The sequence below is a fragment of the Zophobas morio genome, unplaced genomic scaffold (genome assembly GCF_036711695.1).
Source record: "Zophobas morio isolate AGI-343-1 ecotype UQ-CSIRO unplaced genomic scaffold, CSIRO_AGI_Zmor_V1 ptg000006l, whole genome shotgun sequence".
NCBI classification, from domain to species: Eukaryota; Metazoa; Arthropoda; class Insecta; order Coleoptera; family Tenebrionidae; genus Zophobas; species Zophobas morio.
Genome location: NW_026972111.1, coordinates 5,167,706 through 5,189,783, shown reverse-complemented (window position 1 = coordinate 5,189,783; position 22,078 = coordinate 5,167,706). Strand labels below are relative to the sequence as shown.

The 22,078-nt window shown below is 32.5% G+C and overlaps 1 protein-coding gene across 1 annotated transcript; it reads right to left on the bottom strand.

The window, feature by feature from the left end:
- Nucleotides 1-606: 606 nt before the first annotated feature.
- On the bottom strand, nucleotides 607-17,391 carry LOC135123393 (syntaxin-1A-like). The gene is made up of 2 exons (XM_064047999.1): nucleotides 16,939-17,391; nucleotides 607-2,211 (listed from the first exon to the last, which is right to left on the bottom strand). Exons 1-2 carry the CDS (start codon nucleotides 17,338-17,340, stop codon nucleotides 1,759-1,761), a joined length of 855 nt encoding a protein of 284 aa, XP_063904069.1. The 5' UTR covers nucleotides 17,341-17,391; the 3' UTR covers nucleotides 607-1,758.
- Between the last annotated feature and the right edge of the window lie 4,687 nt (nucleotides 17,392-22,078).

The window sequence follows — 22,078 nt, the reverse complement described above, 5'->3', positions numbered from 1 at the left end:
TTCACAGTAGATAACGAAAGGAATAGTAAATTATTGGGCAGCAATTGTGATCCTTTATAACTACATCACTTAAAATAGGATCTTTGTTCTAAATTCTAAAATTGTTTTTTGTACAACAACTCGAAAGAGAGGTTAGAAGAAACATCTGTCAAAAGCGATTTGTTGCGCTGGTGCGGTACAAGGATGGAAGTGAAATAGACATATACAGATGAAATGCATATAACAAAGATGAAGATGTGGTGATCACACAAGGATAGCATTATACTACTGCCCTTGACGTAGAAAACCACAACAGATAGCTTCATGTCTAGTCACAGCTTTCAGTTTGAGTATTGTATCTATTTATTATATGATCTAAGTTTGCCGCTCGTCTAGCGTTTCCCCTTAACCACGGTTGTAAAGCCACTTCTAGACCGAGCGCAAATTAGAACCCGAAACGCGTAATTTGCGCTCGGTCTAGAATGCTTAGCTTTGCAACCTTGGCTAATAATATACAATTTTTTTCACCTGATATGAAATCGTGAATGAGGACAAGAAAAAAACGAAAATCGAATGATATGAATTTCTTTTTTATTTTTCAAAAATTTTAACAATGGTATACAAAACGTTAGTAAATTTCTAAAATATTCTAACAAGTTGATTAAATGCAGCGTTAAAACATATCTAAATACCGCAACAAACCCTTGCGAGAATTTACGTAGCGCAACTGCCCTTTTCCCACCCGTCGCATTGCTTTGAATCAGTTGCACACGATAAACGTCTCCCTCAGGTCCGAAACAAGATATATGTTATTTGACATGTTTTACATGTTATGTATTTGAGCTAAATGCCACTAAAACTTAATAGGTAAATTGACAGTAAAACTGTCAACGTGATGACAGGAGTGATGCCAACCTCCGTTATAAAATTTCATTGTCATGGCAGTTAATTGGCACTCACTATCCGTTATTGTCATTACATAATATTCAAATAACGAGTTTTTACAAGATCGTATTTTAAAAAATACGTATTAAAATACGAGATTATCAAGCAAAACGCGCATCAATACGAATTCATAATAACAACTGCTTCGAAAAACATGCGGCAACCTTCGTAATTGGCGTAAGTGCGTAAAACGTGGTACATTGCGTGAAATCGACTTTTCTATACGAAAAAATGGAAAACTTTAGCTAACTACGCTACCTAAGTACTTGAGGAAGGATTTTTCGCATAGTAAAGTCTATCTATCTATCGTGATAGACAAGATAAGTGATGACGTCAGCATTATGTTGACGCGACTAATCTAATTGTGTGAGGTTAAGTTACAAGGTACTAGGTGTCACATTGACGTTTCTTAAATGGAAGATGTCTTCTCGACGTGCTTTCGTTTGATTCGACGTCGTAACCTCAAGTGACTGAAGATGTAGTCCAGAATGATGGAAACGAGCTCTAGTTTTTCGTCGATGATCCCGCCCGGAAACCGTAAGATCCCGAACCTCTCTCATAAGCTTTAGCCAAGTGATTTGTTCGACGGAATTGAAACTTGTATGGTGTTCGTAACGCGCTGATTCGTTCGTCCCTTGACCCACCCCCGAGCCATTTCGCCGACAATAAAGCAACCGAGTACAACAGGGAGAACCCACAGCGGACCCTCTGGTGCTACGACCCTGAACACGTCAAGCAGTTCGCTGCAGCTCCTCCCCGTCCGCCCCCAACCCCCTTCCATCACCCTCAAAACCAACATCTCGACCTCACCACTCATTTTGTCACTTCGGCAGTTTAAGAGAACTTTGCTGCTATAATACTGATCACAATAATACCAGTTATCGTAAGGCACAATATAATCATGATCTTCTTCTTTCGAGCCTTCGCTTGATACTCTGAGGCTTGCTTCAGGTCCCTGGTGGCGTCGTCGACGCGATCCCGTGTCAATCCGACTTGATACTCGATTCGATCCATCAGTTCTCCCTGGCCTTCCACCAGCACGGCCATGTCCAGGAACATGTCGTGCAACTCCTTGATGGACTTCTCGAGCTTTATCAGGTCGGCGTGTCTGGCTTCGATGTCGGCTAGTTGCTGCTTGGCTTGTCGGGTGTCCGTCATGATGTCGTTGGTGAAGACGGAAACTTCCCCCTTTTCCAGCATCTCGTCGATCTCTTCGGTGGTCGTCTGCTTGCCGGCGATTTCCAGCTGGCGCTTCAGCCGGGCCTTACAGCGGTCGCTGTAATCCACCTAGAACGTTGGGGTGGTTACTGGAAGCAGTTATTAAGTTAAACATGCGCTTATGAAGCAGAAAGTTAATTACTTTTGGCATTACTACACTTGCAGAAAAAGAAGATGTGATATAAGTGGTATAAGTCGAACTTGAGAAAAAATGGACCAAACACTTCAACTAATACATGACGCGTATAAACTACACCCCGTTTATCGAACAGATGGAGCTGTAAAAGTTATTAAGTGATATAAATATGGACATGAGAATTTGTTGAGAATGTTATCGTGTAATCTTGGATGCTCACTTTGGAGACACGCGATGACTCCATCTATTCGGTAAACGCACTATATATAAAACATTGCATTAAAGCTCTCTGATAATTACAAATGTGTTTATGAACAAGCTAAGATTAATGCCAACAACAAGTTTCTTAAACATCACCATAATAAACAACAAAAGAAAAATCCAAAGATATTCAAAATTCCTGCAACATCTACAAACACACTGGATAATGCATAGCAAAATAGTAATTTCCAATATTTAAAAAATTATCCGAAAATTTGTTAGTCATCAGTAAGATAAAACTTTTTGGCAATGACATACCCTCTAAGAAAAGAGAGGGTGGGTGGGCGGGGCTAGTGCTTGCTAAGATAAAACTGATTTTGGCAGATAACATACCTCCTAAGAAAATAAAGGGTACAGCGTATATCTTTTGGCAAAATTAGCCTTATCTTGGCAAGTATTTGCCCCGCCCACCCACCCTTTTTTTGCGAAGGTATGCCATTTGGCAATGTCAGCTATGTCTTAGCAAACACTAGCTCCGCCCACCCGAACTTGCATGCACTACTTGCAAAAATTACCCAATTAATTACGAATTAATTGAATTATGAATTGAAATAAAAAATCGGTACGAAATGCGAATTTTTAAAAACTTCTAAAAGTTTCGATATTTCAACGGTCGATTCCGGAAAAACGGTTGCAGTCATCAAAGGATCGAGGCCAGAAATGAGTTCTAGAGCTCGAAATCTACAAGGAAATGTATTTAGTCAAGTTTCGAAAATGTCAAAATTTGGCCGAAATTTGAAAAAATTTCATTTTAAAAAAAGTGGTCTAAAATTATGAAAAAATTCAGGGACGTAGATCTCAACATGCTGATTCCAAAAATATAGCGTGTTGATGGTCACGGAGCAATGTTTTCGAAAAAAACGGTACTAAATGCGAATTTTTGAAAATTTCTAAAAATTTCGATATTTCAACGGTCGATTCCGGAAAAACAGTTGCAGTCATCAAAGGATCAAGGCCGGAAATGAGTTCTAGAGCTCTAAATCTACAAGGAAATGTATCTAGTCAAATTTCGAAAATGTTAAAATTTGGCCGAAATTTGAAGAAGGGGGGACCATTGAAAAAATTTCATTTTTAAAAAAAGTGGTCTAAAATTGTGAAACAATTTAGGGACTAGAACTCGACATTCTGATTCCAGAAATATGGCATGTTGATGGTCACGGAGCAATATTTTCGAAAAAATCGGTACGAAATGCGAATTTTTGAAAATTTCTAAAAATTTCGATATTTCAACGGTTCGATTCTGGAAAAAGGGTTGCAGTTATCAAAGAAACGAGACTGGAAGTGAATTCTAGAGCTCAAAATCTACAAGAAAATGTATTTAGTTAAGTTTCGAAAATGTCAAAATTTAGCCGAAATTTGAAGAACCATTGAAAAAATTTCACTTTTAAAAAAGTGGTCTTAAAATTGTGAAAAAATTCAGAGACGCAAATCTCGACATGCTGATTCCAAAAATATAGCATGTCGATGGTCACGGAGCAATATTTTCGAAAAAATCGGTATGAAATTCGAATTTTTGAATATTTCTAAAAATTTCGATGTTTCAATGGTCGATTCCGGAAAAACGGTTGCAGTCATCAAAGAAACGAGGCCGGAAGTGAATTCTAGAGCTTGAAATATACAAAAAATGTATTTAGTTAAGTTTCGAAAATGTCAAAATTTAGCCGAAATTTGAAAAAGGGGGGACTATTGAAAAAATTTCACTTTTAAAAAAGTGGTCTTAAAATTGTGAAAAAATTCATGGACGTAGATCTCGACATGCTGATTCCGAAAATATAGCGTGTTGATGGTCACGGAGCAACATTTTCGAAAAAAACGGTATGTAATGCGAATTTTTGAAAATTTCTAAAAATTTCGATATTTCAACGGTCGCTTTCGGAAAAACGGTTGCAGTCATCAAAGGATCGAGGCCGGAAGTGAGTTCTAGAGCTCGAAATCTACAAGGAAATGTATTTAGTCAAGTTTCGAAAATGTCAAAATTTGGCCGAAATTTGAAGAAGGTGGGACCATTGAAAAAATTTCATTTTTAAAAAAAGTGGTCTAAAATTATGAAAACATTCAGGGACGTAGATCTCAACATGCTGATTCCAAAAATATAGCGTGTTGATGGTCACGGAGCAACATTTTCGAAAAAAACGGTATGTAATACGAATTTTTGAAAATTTTTAAAAATTTCGATATTTCAAGGGTCGATTCCGGAAAATCGGTTGCAGTTATCGAAGAAACGAGGCCCGAAGTAAATTCTTGAGCTCAAAATCCACAAGAAAATGTTTTTAGTTAAGTTTCGAAAATGTCAAAATTTGACCGAAATTTGAAGAAGGGTGGACCATTGAAAAAATTTCATTTTTAAAAAAGTGGTCTTATAATTGTGAAAAAATTCAGGGTCGTAGATCTCAACATGCTGATTCCAAAAATATAGCATGTTGATGGTCACGGAGCAATATTTTCGAAAGAATCGGTACGAACTGCGAATTTTTGAAAATTTCTAAAAATTTCGATATTTCAACGGTGGATTCTGGAAAAACGGTTGCAGTCATTAAAGGATCGAGGCCGAAAATGAGTTCTAGAGCTCGAAATCTACAAGAAAATGGATTTAGTTAAGTTTCGAAAATGTCAAAATTTGGCCATAATTTGAAGAAAAAAATTTCATTTTTAAAAAAAGTGGTCTAAAATTATGAAAAAATTAAGGGACGTAGATCTCGACATGCGGGTTTCAAAAATATAGCGTGTTGATGGTCACGGAGCAATATTTTCGAAAAAATCGGTACGAAATGCGAATTTTGGAAAATTTCTAAAAATTTCGATATTTCAACGGTCGATTCCGGAAAAACGGTTGCAGTCATCAAAGGACCGAGGCCGGAAATGAGTTCTAGAGCTCGAAATCTACAAGAAAATGTGTTTAGTCAAATTTCGAAAATGTCAAAATTTGTCCGAAATTTGAGGAAGGGGGTACGTACCATTGAAAAAATTTCAATTTTAAAAAGTTGTCTAAAACTTATGAAAAAATTCAAGGACGTAGATCTCGACATGCTGATTCCAAAAATATAGCGTGTTGGTGGTCACGGAGCAACATTTTCGAAAAAAACGGTACGAAATGCGAATTTTTGAAATTTTCTAAAAATTTCGATATTTCAACGGTCGATTCTGGAAAAACGGTTGCAGTTATCAAAGAAACGAGACCGGAAGTGAATTCTAGAGCTCAAAATCTACAAGAAAATGTATTTAGTTAAGTTTCGAAACTGTCAAAATTTGAAGGGGGGACCATTGAAAAAATTTCATTTTTAAAAAAGTGGTCTAAAAATTATGAAAAAATTCAGGGACGTAAATCTCGACATGCTAATTCCAAAAAAATAGCGTGTTGATGGTCACGGAGCAACAGTTTCGAAAAAAACGGTACGAAATGCGAATTTTTGAAAATTTCTAAAAATTTCGATATTTCAACGGTCGATTCCGGAAAAACGGTTGCAGTTATCGAAGAAACGAGGCCCGAAGTGAATTCTTGAGCTCAAAATCCACAAGAAAATGTTTTTAGTTAAGTTTCGAAAATGTCAAAATTTGCCCGAAATTTGAAGAAGAATTTGAATTAAATTATTATAAGAAAAGTCACTAAAAGTCATTTTCTAATTCTTTTCAAACAGGAATAACAACCTCAAAATTATTTTAAATTTTGAGAACAGAACGAGATTCCAAAATTAACTCAAAAGCAGGTCAGGTCAAAATTTTCCAAAAATAGGACACCAAAGTCTCCCAAAATACTTTTCAATAAAAAAAAATCCACAATTATAGACCTCACGCTTATAACCCTCGACGTTTCGCGTCTCATGCTCTAATCTGTCTTCGGTCTATAATGATTGTCTTCACGACCTTAGCGTATAATATATTTTTAAACATTCCAATTGATATTATTAAACCGTAAATAAAGGAAGATGACACCATAACCTTCTAAGGAGATTTAAGTATTTAACAAAAGTTTGAAATTACGTCATCACGTTTTTGGAGGGGATGGATAGATGCTTTTTGATTAGTGGCTTACCATGTTCACGATAAGCGTAAACCGTGTGCAGTTTCAAAGCAACCGATTTCGTAGTTCCTAAATTAAATTATAAATCTTTCTCGTAAAATTTTGATTTTTTCCGAAAAATCTACAACCTAAGGTTAAAAATATGAGTACTTTTTCGTGTTCTATAAGCTGTGAAATTCAATTCTAAATTACCCTCAGTCATCTCCGGTGTCTCTGGAGTATGGTTGTATTTTGGCTGGTTCATTGTGTTTTGTCTAAAAATAATATTTGTCCGTACCGGAATTGAGGTGCTATTCACAAACTTCCTTTAGAGCTTTAAACTGACATCACCTGGGGAAGTTTATGAATAATGAACGAAACGTCGCAACACGTCCTCCGACAGCCACCTTACGACGATTTACAGAAAGAAATGGTGAAAATGTTGGGCTAAAACATTTTCTCATATTTAATGAAATTAGGTTATGAATGTTTATGACCAAAAAGCGTTTATGTGTAGTCTGCACACAGCATACTGGGTGTATAGCATGCTATATCTATTCTTACCAATATCTTTGGTGACAGGCGACGAGTCATCGATCGTCACACCAAAGCGGCAAACCGACGATTTATGATCTTTATTATTATTACTAAAAAAGTGATGAAAATAGAAATTATCGTATATCACCTCTTCTTGAGCACATTTGGGAAAAAGCTGTAGGGGTTTATAAGTAATTTATAATATGATAATGCAACATTCTCGTTTCGTTTTTTGATTGGACAAATACTTGGAAATTTAGATCCACTTTTAGATACTTTGAGAACAGACCAATAAAATGTCGCAGTATACGTAGAAGCATATCGACGAGTCCACCTACAAATTTAGGGGGAGGACACTGTAGTAAATACTCCTATATTTTTTAAAATTACGTGATGATGACCCATTCTTCATATTATATTAAATCAAAGAGCTGATTACACTGTCTACTAAAGAACAGTAAATGATTATTCAAAAATATGGCTTTGGTTGCTACGTTTCTTGTGCTTCCGTCATAAAATGAATAGCGTATTATTTTATCGATTTTCACAGGACGGGTTATCTAATTTTCATACATTTCTAGCAAGGAAATACAATTGTGGTTAGGGTTACTCTATCCAAATACCCTATTCCTACTAACTAGTCCGTAAATACTACGTAATTAAAACATCATTGATGGTTATCCAACATTAGTGCCAATTTTATTCAAACTTTCTCTCACAAATTCTATAATAAACTATAAAAGTGTTACCACTTGAAAGCTTACAACTTTACAAGCTCTAACCACTCTATCTTTAGTGCCTAATGGCCGCCACGACCCTGGTCTTGCGAAAATATCTAACAAGATCCCTTGATAAAATAAAATTATTTAGCCTTCAGCACGCACATGTTTGCCGCGCATGTGTTTTCCACACCACTCTCTTTTCGAAAGACTTCGCAACTAAAAACTTGCAAACTCTCAAAATAGAAAGAAGAAACCCAAACACGGTGTGCTTTGACCCAAATATCTACGAAAGTGATGCGGAAATTAATCAAAACTTTCATGCTAGGAGGTAAACAAGCACTCCTTCAACTCTACATAGTCGAAAAACTAAGAACAGCTGTTTTTCTAGCGCATAGAGTAACACGATGTGAATTTTTTGTCATGCCATCAATCAATTCAGTTTGACCTGGTACATAAATGACGTTAATTTAAATTTGTCAATTTCCGCAATAAACTGATAAACTGCTCCGCGGGAATATGACTTCCCGGCAATCTAAACTTTGAATATCTCAAATCTTATCCAAATTGTGTCTACTTTCCGGCAACGTTTTTTCTTCCACCCTTAAACAGGCGTCTCCAACGCAGTCGTTTCTAAGTTATTTATCACGACAGTGCACACTTTAAAGCTTCACTTAGACAAAGAATTCTTTTGTACTTAACAAGTCTGATTTCCTAACAAGAGCTTTATATTATATTTATATGGAACTTGACACCGGTGACGTCTCTGACAGCTCCGTTCAAGATAAGTTTTCCTTCACACTCACGTAACCAATCATTACCGAGGTTTCTATAAATCTTAGACGCTGTCTGATTTGGTTGTTTGTGCTTCAGCCGCGACAGACGAAGATATAAAGCAGAGGTTTTACAAGGAATTGTCAGTTCGCCTACTCGAAGACTATTTTTAGATTAACATAGGACATTAATTAAAAAATTGCTTTCTTGAAATTGTAAGTTTTTATACTTGAATTACTTAAGCATTTGGTGTAAGGTACATTAACAAAATTTAAAACAATTTCTAAACTTGGATGATTCCTTCGGGGCCTCTTGTGTTTTGTATAAAAAAAAGTCGAAAAATCTAAAAATTTAAATATGGAAATCTTGAAAAATCCCAAAACTTTAACAGAAAAATTGAAAAATCGAGAAATTAAAAAATTAACCTTAAAAAACCCGATAAATCGAAAAATTGAAAAATCGACAAACTGAAAAATTTATTCCGCAAAATCGAAAAATCTAAAATTGAGACAGCAAAAAATCGAACGACTGAGAAATCGAAACAACAAAAAAATTAAAAATCTAAAATTTAAAAGTTTACAAAATTGAAAAATCAAAACATCAATGAATCCAGAAATCAAAAAATTGAAAAATCGAAAAATGTAAGAGTCAAAAAGTCTCAAAATTTTGGAAAAACAATTAGTCGAGAAATTGAGAAATCGAAAAATCTAGAACCTCGAAAAATTGAAAAATTGAAAAATCGAAAAATTTAAATATACAAATCCCAAAACTGAAACATTAAAATATTGGAAAATCGAAAAATCGAAAAGTGAAAAACCAAGAAATCCAGAAATCGAAATCGAAAAATTGAGGAAAGGAAGTGGCTAAACATCGAAAAATGGGAAAATTCAAATTTAAAAAATTGGAACTTAAAAAACACCAATAAACCGAAAAAGTGAAAAATCGAAACATCGAAAAACTAAAAAATTATTCTTAAAAATTGAAAAACGGAAAAATCTAAAAACGAGAAGGCGAAAAATCGAAAGAAAACTTACTAAATCGATAATTGAAAAATCGAAATATCAAAAAATTGAAAAATTAATTCTTAAAAATCAAAAAAACAAAGTCGAAAAATTTAAAAAACGAAATACAGATGAAAAATCGCAAAACATAAACACTGAAAATTTGAGATATCGAAAAATTGAGAAATCGAAAAATTTAAATACTCAAATCCTAAAACTGAAACGTTGAAAAATTGGAAAATCGAAAAATTGAAAAGACGAATTATCAAAAAACCGAGAAATCGAAATCGAAAAATTGGAAAATCCCGAAATTGAAATATCAAAAGATCGAGAAGTCGAAAAATCGAAAAATTGAGAAATAGAAATGGCTAAACATCGAAAAATGAGAAAATTCAGAATTGAAAAACGGAAAAATCTAAAAACGAGAAGGCGAAAAATCGAAAGAAAACTGTTACTAAATCGGAAATTGATAAATCGAAATATCGAAAAATTGAGAAATTAATTCTTAAAAATTGAAAAATCGAAAAAGCTAAGAACGGGATGGCAAAAATTCGAAAGATTGAGGAATCGAAACAACAAAAAAATGAAAAAACTAAAATTCAAAATTCGAAAAATTCAAAATTTACAAAATCGAAAAATCAAAACATCAACGAATCAAAAAATCAAAAAATTGAAAAATCGAAAAATGTAAGAGTCAAAAAGTCACAAAATTTTGAAAAATCGATAAGTCGAGAATTTGAGAAATCGAAAAATCTAGAATCGCGAAAAATTGAATAATTAAAAAATCGAAAAATTTAAATACACAAATCCCAAAACTGAAACGTTGAAAAATTGGAAAATCTAAAAATCGAGAAATCGAAATCGAAAAATTGAAAAATCGGGAAATCGAATCATCAAAAGATCGAGCTGTCGAAAATTCGAAAAATGGGAAAATTCAAATTTAAAAAATCGGAACCGAAAAAGTGAAAAATCTAAAAAACAAAAAACTAAAAAATTAATTCTTAAAAATCGAAAAACGGAAAAATCTAAAAACGAGAAGGCGAAAAATCGAAGGAAAACTGTTACTAAATAGGAAATTAATAAATCGAAGTATCGAAAAATTGAACAATGAATTCTTAAAAATTGAAAAATCGGAAAAGCTAAAAACGTGATGGCAATAATTCGAAAGATTGAAAAATCGAAACAACAAAAAAATTAAAAAACTAAAATTTAAAATTGGAAAAATTGAAAATTTACTAAATTGAAAAATCAAAACATCAACGAATCGAAAAATCAAAAAAAGAAAATCCAAAAATCGAACAATTTAAAAATCGAAATGCAGATTGAAGAATCCCAAAACTTAAACACTGAAAACTTGAGATATTGAAAAATTGAGAAATCGAGAAATAGAAAAGTCGAAATATTTAAAAATCGATTAATCGAGAAATTGAAAAATCGGAAAATCCAAAAATCTAGAAACGCTAAAAATTGAAAAATTTAAATATTCAAATCCTAAAACTATCGAACAACATCGAAAAACTAAGAAATTAATTCTTAAAAATCGAAAAACGGAAAAATCGAAAAACGAGAAGGCGAAAAATCGAAAGAAAACTTGTTACTAAATCGGAAATGGATAAATCGAAATATCGAAAAATTGAACAATGAATCCTTAAAAATTGAAAAATCGAAAAAGCTAAAAACGGGATGGCAATAATTCGAAAGATTGAGAAATCGAAACATCAAAAAAATGAAAAAACTAAAATTTAAAATTCGAAAAATTAAAAATTTACAAAATCGAAAAATCAAAACATCAACGAATCAAAAAATCAAAAAATTGAAAAATCTAAAAATGTAAGAGTCAAAATGTCACAAAATTTTGAAAAATCGAAAAGTTAAATGATCGAAAAACCGAGAAATCGAGAAGTCGAAATCGAAAAATTGAAAAATCGGGAAATCGAAACATCAAAAGATCGAGCTGTCGAAAATTCGAAAAATTGAGGAAAGGAAGTGGCTAAACATCGAAAAATGGGAAAATTCAAATTTAAAAAATCGGAACTGAAAAAACACCAATCACCCGAAAAAGTGAAAAATCGAAACAACGAAAAACTAAAAAATTAATTCTTAAAAATAGAAAAACGGAAAAATCTAAAAACGAGAAGGAGAAAAATCCAAGGAAAACTGTTACTAAATAGGAAACTAATAAATTGAAATATCGAAAAATTGAGAAATTAGTTCTTAAAAATTGAAAAGTCGAAGCTAAAAACGGGATGGCAAAATTTCGAACGATTGAGAAATCTAAACAACAAAAAAAATGAAAAAACTAAAATTTAAAATTCGAAAAATTGAAAATTTACAAAATTGAAAAATCAAAAAAACAAAGTTGAAAAATTTAAAAATCGAAATACAGATGCAAAATCCCAAAACTTAAACACTGAAAATTTGAGATACCGAAAAATTGAGAAATCGAAAAATTTAAATACCCAAATCCTAAAACTGAAACGTTGAAAAATTGGAAAATCGAAAAATTGAAAAGATGAATTAACACAAAACCGAGAAATCGAAATCGAAAATTTGGAAAATCCCGAAATTGAAATATCAAAATATTGAGATCGTCGAAAAATTGAAAAATTTGGAATTAAAAAAAAACGATAAATCGAAAAAGTAAAAATGAAACATCGAAAAACTGAAAAATTAATTCTGAAAAATTGAAAAACCGGACGATCTAGAGACGAGAAGGCGAAAAATCTAAAGAAAACCGTTAAATCGAAAAAGCTAGAAACGAGAAGGCAAAAATTCGAAATATTAAGAAATCGAAACAACAAAAAAATGAAAAAACTAAAATTTAAAAATTCGAAAAATTTAAAATTTACAAAATCTAAGAATCAAAACATCAACGAATCTAAAAATTTAAAAATGAAAATACATATTGAAAAATCCCAAAACTTAAACATTGAAAATTTGTGAAATCGAAAAATTGAGAAATCGAGAAATCGGAAAGGCGAAAAATCTAAAAGTCGAAAAGTTAAAAAATCGATTAATCCAGAAATTGAAAAATCAAAAAATCCAAAAATCTAGAAACGCCAATAATTGAAAAATTGAAAAAATCGAAAAATTTAAATACAGATGTTCCAAAATTGAAGCTTTGAAAAATTGGAAAATCGAAAAATCGAAGAGATGAATTATCGAAAAACCAAGAAAACGAGATACCGAGAATCGAAATCGAAAAATTGAAAAATCGCGAAATCGAAACACCAAAAGATCGAGAAGTCGAAAAATCAAAAAATCGAGGAAAGGAAGTGGCTAAACATCGAAAAATGGGAAAATTCAAATTTAAAAATTGGAACTTAAAAACACCAATAAACCGGAAAAGTGAAAAATCGAAACTTCGAAAAAGTGAAAAATCGAAACTTCGAAAAACTAAAAAATTAATTCTTAAAAATTGAAAAACGGAAAAATCTGAATACGAGAAGGCGAAAAATCGAAAGAAAACTGGTACTAAACCGGAAATTGATTAATCGAAATATCGAAAAATTGAAAAATTAATTCTTAAAAATTGAAAATTTACAAAATCGAAGAATCAAAACATCAACGAATCGAAAAATGAAAAAAACAAAGTCGAAAAATAGAAAAATTTAAAAATCGAAATACAGATTGAAACATCCCAAAACTTACACACTGACAATTTGAGATACCGAAAAATTGAGAAGTCGAGAAATCGGAAAGTCGAAATACATATTTAAAAATTGATTAATCCAGAAATTGAGAAATCGAAAATCCAAAAATCTCGAAACGCCAAAAATTGAAAAATCGAAAAATTAAATTTAAATACACAAATCCTAAAACTGAAACGTTGAAAAATTGGAAAATCGAAAAATTGAAAAGAATTATCAAAAAACCGAGAAATCGAGAAATCGAAATCTAAAAATTGGAAAGTACCGAAATTGAAATATCAAATGAAATATCAAAATATCGAGAAGTCGAAAAATCGAAAAATTCAGAAATGGAAGTGGCTAAACATCGAAGAATAGGAAAATTCAAAGTTGAAAAATTTGAAATTAAAATAAAAAACGATAAACCGAAAAAGTAAAAACTCAAACATCGAAAAACTGAAAAATGAATTCCGAAAAATTGAAAAACCGAACCATCCAAAGACGATAAGGTGAAAAATCGAAAGAAAACCGTTAAATCGAAAATTGAAAAATCGAAATATCGAAAAACTGAAAATTAATTCTTAAAAATTGAAAAATCGAAAAAGCTAGGAACGAGAAGGCAAAAATTCGAAAGATTGACAAATTGAAACAAAAAAATGAAAAAACTAAAATTTAGAAAAACGAAAAATTGAAAATTTACAAAATCTAAAAATCAAAACATCAACGAATCGAAAAACCAACAAATTGAAAAATCGAAAAATGTAAAAAAACAAAAAAACAAAGTCGAAGAATCTAAAAATTTAAAAATCGAAATACATATTGAAAAATCCCAAAACTTAAACATTGAAAATTGGTGAAATCGAAAAATTAAGAAATCGAGAAATCGGAAAGACGAAAAATCTAAATGTTGAAAAGTTAAAAAATCGATTAATCCAGAAACTGAAATATCCAAAGATCCAAAAATCCAGAAACGCCAAAAATTGAAAATTTAAAAAATCGAAAAATTGAGGAGATTAATTATCGAGAAAACGAAATATCGAGAAATCGAAATCGAAAAATTGAAAAATCGCCAATTGAAACATCAAAAGATCGAGAAGTCGAAAAATTGAAAAATTGAGAAATGGAAGTGTAAAAATCAAAAACACGAAAAGTCAAAAAATCGAAAAATTTAAAAGTCGAAGTAATTTAAAGTCCCAAAATTGAAATACCTAGTCAGAAGATAAATAGAAGATAATTTTTATATATTTCATTCCGAGGTTTCGTCTTGTTTATTCAATTTCTCACTAAGTCAGGTTGATAAAAAAACACCACTTCCCATTTAAAATCCACCCATGATAAATTTAAATACTCCTATCCATTTTTTTCAATAATGATTTGTACAGATGTGGCGGTTACTTTTTTAAACTCCATTCGCCCATATTATTATTATTATTATTGTATGTAACTCAACAAATATAGCTCATTTACAGAGTTACTAAAAAATACTAGTAAATTATAGGAGTATAAGTTAAACATACAACTCAAACAAAAGGAAAAAAGATTATGAAGAGTGAAAGTTAACTTTGTATCAAATGTAACACCTAAATTTCGCATGTGTTCGGATCCGTCTACGATGCCATTCAGGATCTTGTAGTCAAAATTAATTGGACTCTGTTTTAAGATCTGGGACACTGCAAAATATTTTCTAACGTAAATTATGAAGTCATTTTTTTAAGACCATTCAAAGGTTTTTTGATGATTGCGTTGTAATTTTTCGAAATAACATTTTTAATTTCAAAAAAAAAAATGAAATCGTTTGCCTACACACTTGGATGTCACTTTCTTTGTGATGTTGTTTATATATATTAAAGAGAAGCGGTCCGAGCAACGACCATTGTGGTACTCCACACCGCTGATGACTGTAAGATTTGGAACGGTATTAGGAGTATTTACGCTGGATACATGAAAGTTGGTAAAATAGTGCAGAGTATGTTCAAAAATTTTACGATTAAGGCTTCTTATTCTTTGTTCAACCGCCTAAAAGACGCCCACCCACCCCGTCTCCATTTCAGTGATACATTTCATCTGGTCACAATGGAAGGTGGATCTTACATTCAACAGAAATAAAATCGTTAGAATGAGAACAGCGCAGGTGGGCGGGGCTAATAATTGCTAAGATAAGACTGATTGTGGCAAATTACATACCCTCTAATCAAGTAGAGAGCAAGTGGGCGGAGCTAGTATTTCTTAAAATATAGTTGATACTAGTAAATGACTGAGCAACATACCTATATAATAATTATAGGAATGAAGAGGGGGTGGGTGGGCGGGGCTATTGCTTGCTTATGAAAGACTCTGTAGGAAAGAGTTAAATAAAACGATAATCAAGAATAAATAAAAAGGAAAGCTGACATAGTTACCTTTGAAAATAATTTTAATTTGACATGTAAGGTGTTTCTTGCAAAAATTGTGCATCTAAGTGAAACTGAGCGCATAGAATTATTAATGACAAAAGACGAAGTTTTGCTCAAGTAGTAACTTACGTAATTTCAATTGATTTGTACAGTTGGTTCTCAAGATATTTAACAGTTTCCACACATTCCAGCGACCTTGTATATGTTCAAAGTGTATTTTAGTTTGTGACTATCATTACCAGCCACATATGTAAAGTTCAATGTAGTTGTGGAGTACTTGTTCTGAGATGAACAGCGAATTCTGGGTTTGTAGAAGATCAACATAGCTGAAGTTCTTTATAATAACGGCATCGTGATAGTTTATTAAAAAGTCGAAACTGTAAAAATGTGCGAAGTATTGATTTAAAAAATTTAGAAGCCAAAATTGCGAGCAAAGCAAAATAAAATTTGTGAATTCGAAGCGGTTATTTTCAAGGCAAGTGTTAAAGGACAAAGAAGGATCGTTTTAAGTGTTTTGACACTTCTGAAACGAAGTAGTGAGGCGGAAAATTTAGTAGTGTTCAATACGCCATTGGTACACTAGTTTTTTGTTCAGCCTTGACACATTTCTGAAAATCTGAACCTTAATGTTTGATTTGTCGATTTGTGGTTATACTTGTGACGTGAATAGTTTTAGAAAAGGCAAAAACGGAAAAGTAAAAATGCACTACTAGAGATTTCCATGCAAATTTGAACTTTTCTTGAAACGATATTCGCTTTCTGTTGCGTCCGTAACCCCACATTTCTGATTAATGATTAGTGAAATTCGGGTCATTTTCACAACCACTGTAACCATCCAGCTAGTGAACTATTCGTGTTTGCGGTTCAAAGGTTTTAGAGAGCTTGGCCAGCAAGCGTATGGATAAATCCAGGATTTGCGATACAGTCGTCGAGCAGTTGACGAAATAGAATTCATTTAACCTTCAGCACGCACATGGTTTTGGCGCATGCATTTTCCGAGCCAAGTTTCGCATCAATTCATCCATCCATACCCTATAGAACCTTTATCTAAGCACTACCTCATCGAACCCTCTTAGAAACAAAAGAAAAAAATCGTAAGCGAGTAAAACAATCTCAAAAAGAAAGCAAGAAAGAAAGAAGCCAACGCATTCCTCGTCGAAGTCGGCGTGCCCTGACCTAATTATCTACTTCCGGCCGTGTGAAAGTAATGCAAAAAGTAACCAGGCTTTCGTACTAGTTCGCATCAGGCATTCCTCGACCTACTAGCAACTTAACGAGTTACGGGGGCCGTTACTCCGGCACAGGCCGCGTAACGCCCCCGCAACTCCCTACTTGCAGTGACTCTCCACCTGCGCCCTATTGTACTCCGTCATGATCTCCACCATCTTCTTCGACAGCGTCATGTGCTGCGTCATCCGCATCCGCGTCTCCGCCGAGGAGGTGTCCACTTCGTCCTCGGGCTCGATCTGCTTGAGCTTGCTTCGCGCCCGATTGGCATTCTGCTTGATCTCGGCCTGGAGGTCCTCCAGGCGCTGCTTGTCCTTGGCGTCGCTCTGGGGCGCCGTCAGCAGGGTGCTGTGCAGCTCCTTCACCTCCTTGACGCACTCCTCGATGCGGCTGAGCATCTCGCGGATGGCCTGGATCTCGCCGAAGAAGGCCTCCATCGGGTCATTGTCGGGCAGGTCGTAGACGTCCTCGGGCTCGGAGTCGTCCTGGGCGGCCTGGAGAGCCGCGAGCTTGTCTTTTGTCATTGTGGTTATCACTGCGCGCACTGTTTGGATTTAGGCCAGATGAATGGTTGCGTGCTGCCGCCGCCGCCGCCGCCGGGAGCGGGGACAATCGATAGTGCGGGAAAGGCGGGTTGCATACGGGCCGGGGGCGGATTCGCCCGAGAACGGATGAGGGCCGTAATTGTAATTGATTGAATATGAATGAACGGGGGAGGGGATCGATAGTTGCGCATTATACGGGGATTTACGGAAAAATATCGAAGGGACGGGGGCGGCTGATCGGAAAAATGTCACAGAATATCACGGGACGGCATTTTTCGCCGGAAAAGATTGATCGGATTTGGCGGATTCGCGTGCGTTTATTTGGATTGGGGGGATTTGCTGGAGAGACGATTTCGTGTTCTGGGAACGTTACACACGTCGGAGAATACGAAAATGTAGGCTTCCCGTTTACGTCTACTTAAGTTTTGAGGTGCAAGACTTCTTCAAACAGAATACAGAATATTTCTTTAATTTCAGAGGGCAATAAATAATACGAGTATTGATTTTGAGAACATCATACTTTTGCCAAATGGGCTTGGTTTCAAGAACAGGATGGCCAGAAAATCAGTTAAATCTATATACAATGAAAGCTTTTGAAGCAAAAACTTATTTACTTTCAGCTGATGTAATCAATCATCGTTCTATTTTTCGATGTCGGTTGACATATAGCTAGAAACACAGCAAAATCAAATCTTGACATAATTTTCAACAAAGCCAACAGAAAGTGCTGAGTAAACGAAGCAAGGCATTGTTTCCTCATTATCACTATGTCTTGTCATCTTACGAACTGTAAAATGTTCGAAGTGGGTGAAAGTTGATTTTAAGCTGATCGATAATCCACCAAGGAAACTGAGATATCTTACCCAGTTTCGACGACACGTGCAAAAACTTAAGTTTGCGAACTTTAAACACCTTCCTGATTCTGTTTTAAGAGTTTTGAGTTTATACACACGTTGCGGTAAAAGTTGCAACCAAAAAATATTCGGTTTCCACGTTGGGGTTTTTTGTTGAACGTTTCTGTATGTACACATATTTATACATAAAAATGAAGCAAAATTTATTTAATAATCTAATTTTCGACCGACGCTTCACATGCTGTAAATTTGTTTTATTGTTTGTAAATTCACCGATCAGGTTAGGATTTTAATCGTTAACTGGTTCTAACACAATTTAACAGACATTAGATTTGCTTAGACATACATTTATTAGGAGATTTCATGAAATTCACTTAGCCAGGATAACACACTTTGTTTACAAGTTACGAATGAGGTTTCTGGATGCTAATACTTAAGTGTTCTTCTTAATTCTTCACACAAAATTGCTAATAGTTCATTACCCGCAGTTAAATTAACAAAATTCATAATGTCGTGAACTGTCGAGGGGGTTAAGATAATTTCTTCCCTTAGGCAGTTATCATCGTTATCATCATTACATCACCGAGGCATTTCCTCGCAACGCCAAAAATTACATCACCGAGGCATTTCCTCGCAACGCTAAAATTTACACCACCAAGAAGCTTATTCCTCGCAACGCTGAATGGATATTTTTGTGTTTGTTTATCATGTGTTTTGTTTAGGGTAAGCAGTTCACGCTATAAACCGTCAAATCAAATTGTTTTATGTAACCAACCACTTGAATCAAGACATAATTTTACATAATATAAATTCTTTGTTTAAATCGTTGATAGTGTGACAAATATTAGTCTCATGTAAATTTGTTAGCTTTGAAATTTTCATCTCATACAATATTTCTCTATCTTACTATTTTAACCTCAGTAGTTTTCTTTGTTGTATAATTTTAATTGAACGTAAATTTCCATGCTCTGCACTTTTAACCTCACGTAATATTTTTATTTGCACAAGTTTATTTCACACCGGACCTTTTATTTTCATAAATAAATGAAATTTAAAAAAATGAAAAATTAAAATATAAATATAAATCGAAAAACCGAGAAATCGAACATCCAAGATTTTTTAAATCGTAAAATTTTAAAATTGAAAAACTGTAAAATCGAGAAATTGACAAATTCGATGACTGAACTGAAACATCGAGAAATGGAAACAACAAATGATGGAGAAATTGAAAAGTCAGGAAGTCGAAAAATCGAATTAGGCGAAAATCGGAAAATCGAGAAGTTAGAAACTAAAAAATTTAAAAAAGGCGAAAGATTAAAAAATCGAAAAATAAAAAAAATTTAAAATTGAAAAATTGAAAAACCGAAAAACCTGAAACCAAGAAGTCGAAAAATCTAAAGACTGAGATATCGAAAATCAAAAAACTAAAAATCTAAAATTTTAAAAGTCGAAAAATTGAAAAATGGAAATGTCGAAGAACTGAAAAATTGAAAAATCGGGAAATCGAAAAATCTAAAAGTTTAAAAATTGATAAATTAAAATAACAAAAAAAAAGAAAATCTAAAATTGAAAAATTGATGAATCGTAAATTGAAGAATTGAAAAACTGAAAACTCGCAACATTGAAAAGTCGAGAAATCGAGAAATGGAAAAATTAAAAAAAATTATAAATCGAGATATTGAGAAATTGAAAAATTGAAAATCGTAAAACTGAAACATTGGAAAATTAAGAAATCAAAAATTGAAAAATCGAGAAATTGAAAAATAGAAAACTGAAAATAAGAAAGATCAAACAATCGAAATATCAAAAAATCGAAAAATTGTTAAATCCAGGAATTGAAAAATTCCCGAAATTGAAATTTAAAAAATTCAAAAATTACACAATTAAAAAACTGAAAAACCAAACATTTTTGAAAATCGAAGAATAGAGATATCGAAGAACAGAAAAATCCAAAATCTAAAATTTAAAAAATTGAAAAATTAAAATATCAAAAATTTGAAAAAACGAGAAATCGAAACATCAAAATATCGAAAAATTCAAAAATCGAAAAGTCGAAAAATCGAAAGATTGAAAAATCGTAAAATTATAGAAACGAAAAACTGTAAAATCGAGAAATTGACAAATTCGATGACTGAACTGAAACATCGAGAAATGGAAACAACAAATGATGGAGAAATCGAAAAGTCAAGAAGTCGAAAAATCGAATTAGGCGAAAATCGGAAAATCATGAAGTTAGAAACTAAAAAATTGAAAATTTTAAAAGCCGAAAAATTAAAAAATCGAAAAATAAAAAAATTAAAAATTTAAAAATTGAAAAACCGAAAAACCTAGAAGTCTAAAAATCTAAAGTTTGAGATATCGACAATCATAAACTGGAAAATCTAAAATTTAAAAAGTCGAAAAATTGAAAAATGGAAATGTCGAAGAACTGAAAAGTTGAAAAATCGGGAAATCGAAATATCTAAAAGTTTAAAAATTGATAAATTAAAATAACAAAAAAAAAAGAAAATCTAAAATTGAAAAATTGATGAATCGAAAATTGAAGAATTGAAAAACTGAAAACTCGCAACATTGAAAAGTCGAGAAATCGAGAAATGGAAAAATTAAAAAAAATAATAAATCGAGATATTGAGAAATTGAAAAATTGAAAATCGTAAAACTGAAACATCGGAAAATTAAAAAAAAAATTGAAAAATCGGGAAATTGAAAAATAGAAAACTGAAAATAAGAGAGATCAAACAATCGAAATATCAAAAAATCGAAAAATTGTTAAATCCAGGAATTGAAAAATTCCCGAAATTGAAATTTAAAAAATTCAAAAATTACACAATTAAAAAACTGAAACACCAAACATTTTTGAAAATCGAAGAATAGAGATATCGAAGAACAGAAAAATCCAAAATCTAAAATTTAAAAAATTGAAAAATTAAAATATCAAAAATTTGAAAAAACGAGAAATCGAAACATCAAAAAATCGAAAAATTCAAAAATCGAAAAGTCGAAAAATCGAAAGATTGAAAAATCGTAAAATTATAGAAACGAAAAACTGTGAAATCGAGAAATTGACAAATTCGATGACTGAACTGAAACATCGAGAAATGGAAACAACAAATGATCGAGAAATCGAAAAGTCAAGAAGTCGAAAAATCGAATTAGGCGAAAATCGGAAAATCATGAAGTTAGAAACTAAAATATTGAAAATTTTAAAAGCCGAAAAATTAAAAAATCGAAAAATGAAAAAATTTAAAAATTTAAAAATTGAAAAACCGAAAAACCTAGAAGTCTAAAAATCTAAAGTTTGAGATATCGAAAATCAAAAACTGGAAAATCTAAAATTTAAAAAGTCGAAAAATTGAAAAATGGAAATGTCGAAGAACTGAAAAGTTGAAAAATCGGGAAATCGAAAAATCTAAAAGTTTAAAAATTGATAAATTAAAATAACAAAAAATAGAAAATCTAAAATTGAAAAATTGAAGAATCGAAAATTAAAGGATTGAAAAACTGAAAAAAGTTAATAAATCGAGACATTGAGAAATTGAAAAATGGAAAAATCGTAAAACTGAAACATCAGAAAATTAAGAAATCAAAAAATGAAAAATCGGGAAATTGAAAAATAGGAAACTCAAAACAAGAAAGATCAAACGATCAAAACATCAAAAAATCGAAAAATTGATAAATCCAGGAATTGAAAAATTCCCGAAATTTAAAAATCGATAAACCGAGATGTCAAGAAATCGAAACATGAAAAAATCGTAAATTCGAAAAATTAAAAATTTTAAAAATCCAAAAATTGCACAGTCAAAATACTGAAAAATCAAAAATTTTTGAAATTCGAAGAATAAAGATATCGAAGAACAGAAAAA

What these genes read in the sequence shown, in the direction of transcription:
- LOC135123393 (XM_064047999.1), bottom strand. Translation starts at nt 17,340, where the DNA reads ATGACAAAAGACAAGCTCGCGGCTCTCCAGGCCGCCCAGGACGACTCC. An exon ending in CGGAGTACAATAGGGCGCAG is followed by an intron (nt 2,212 to 16,938) that starts GTGGAGAGTCAC and finishes CCAACGTTCTAG; the next exon opens with GTGGATTACAGCGACCGCTG.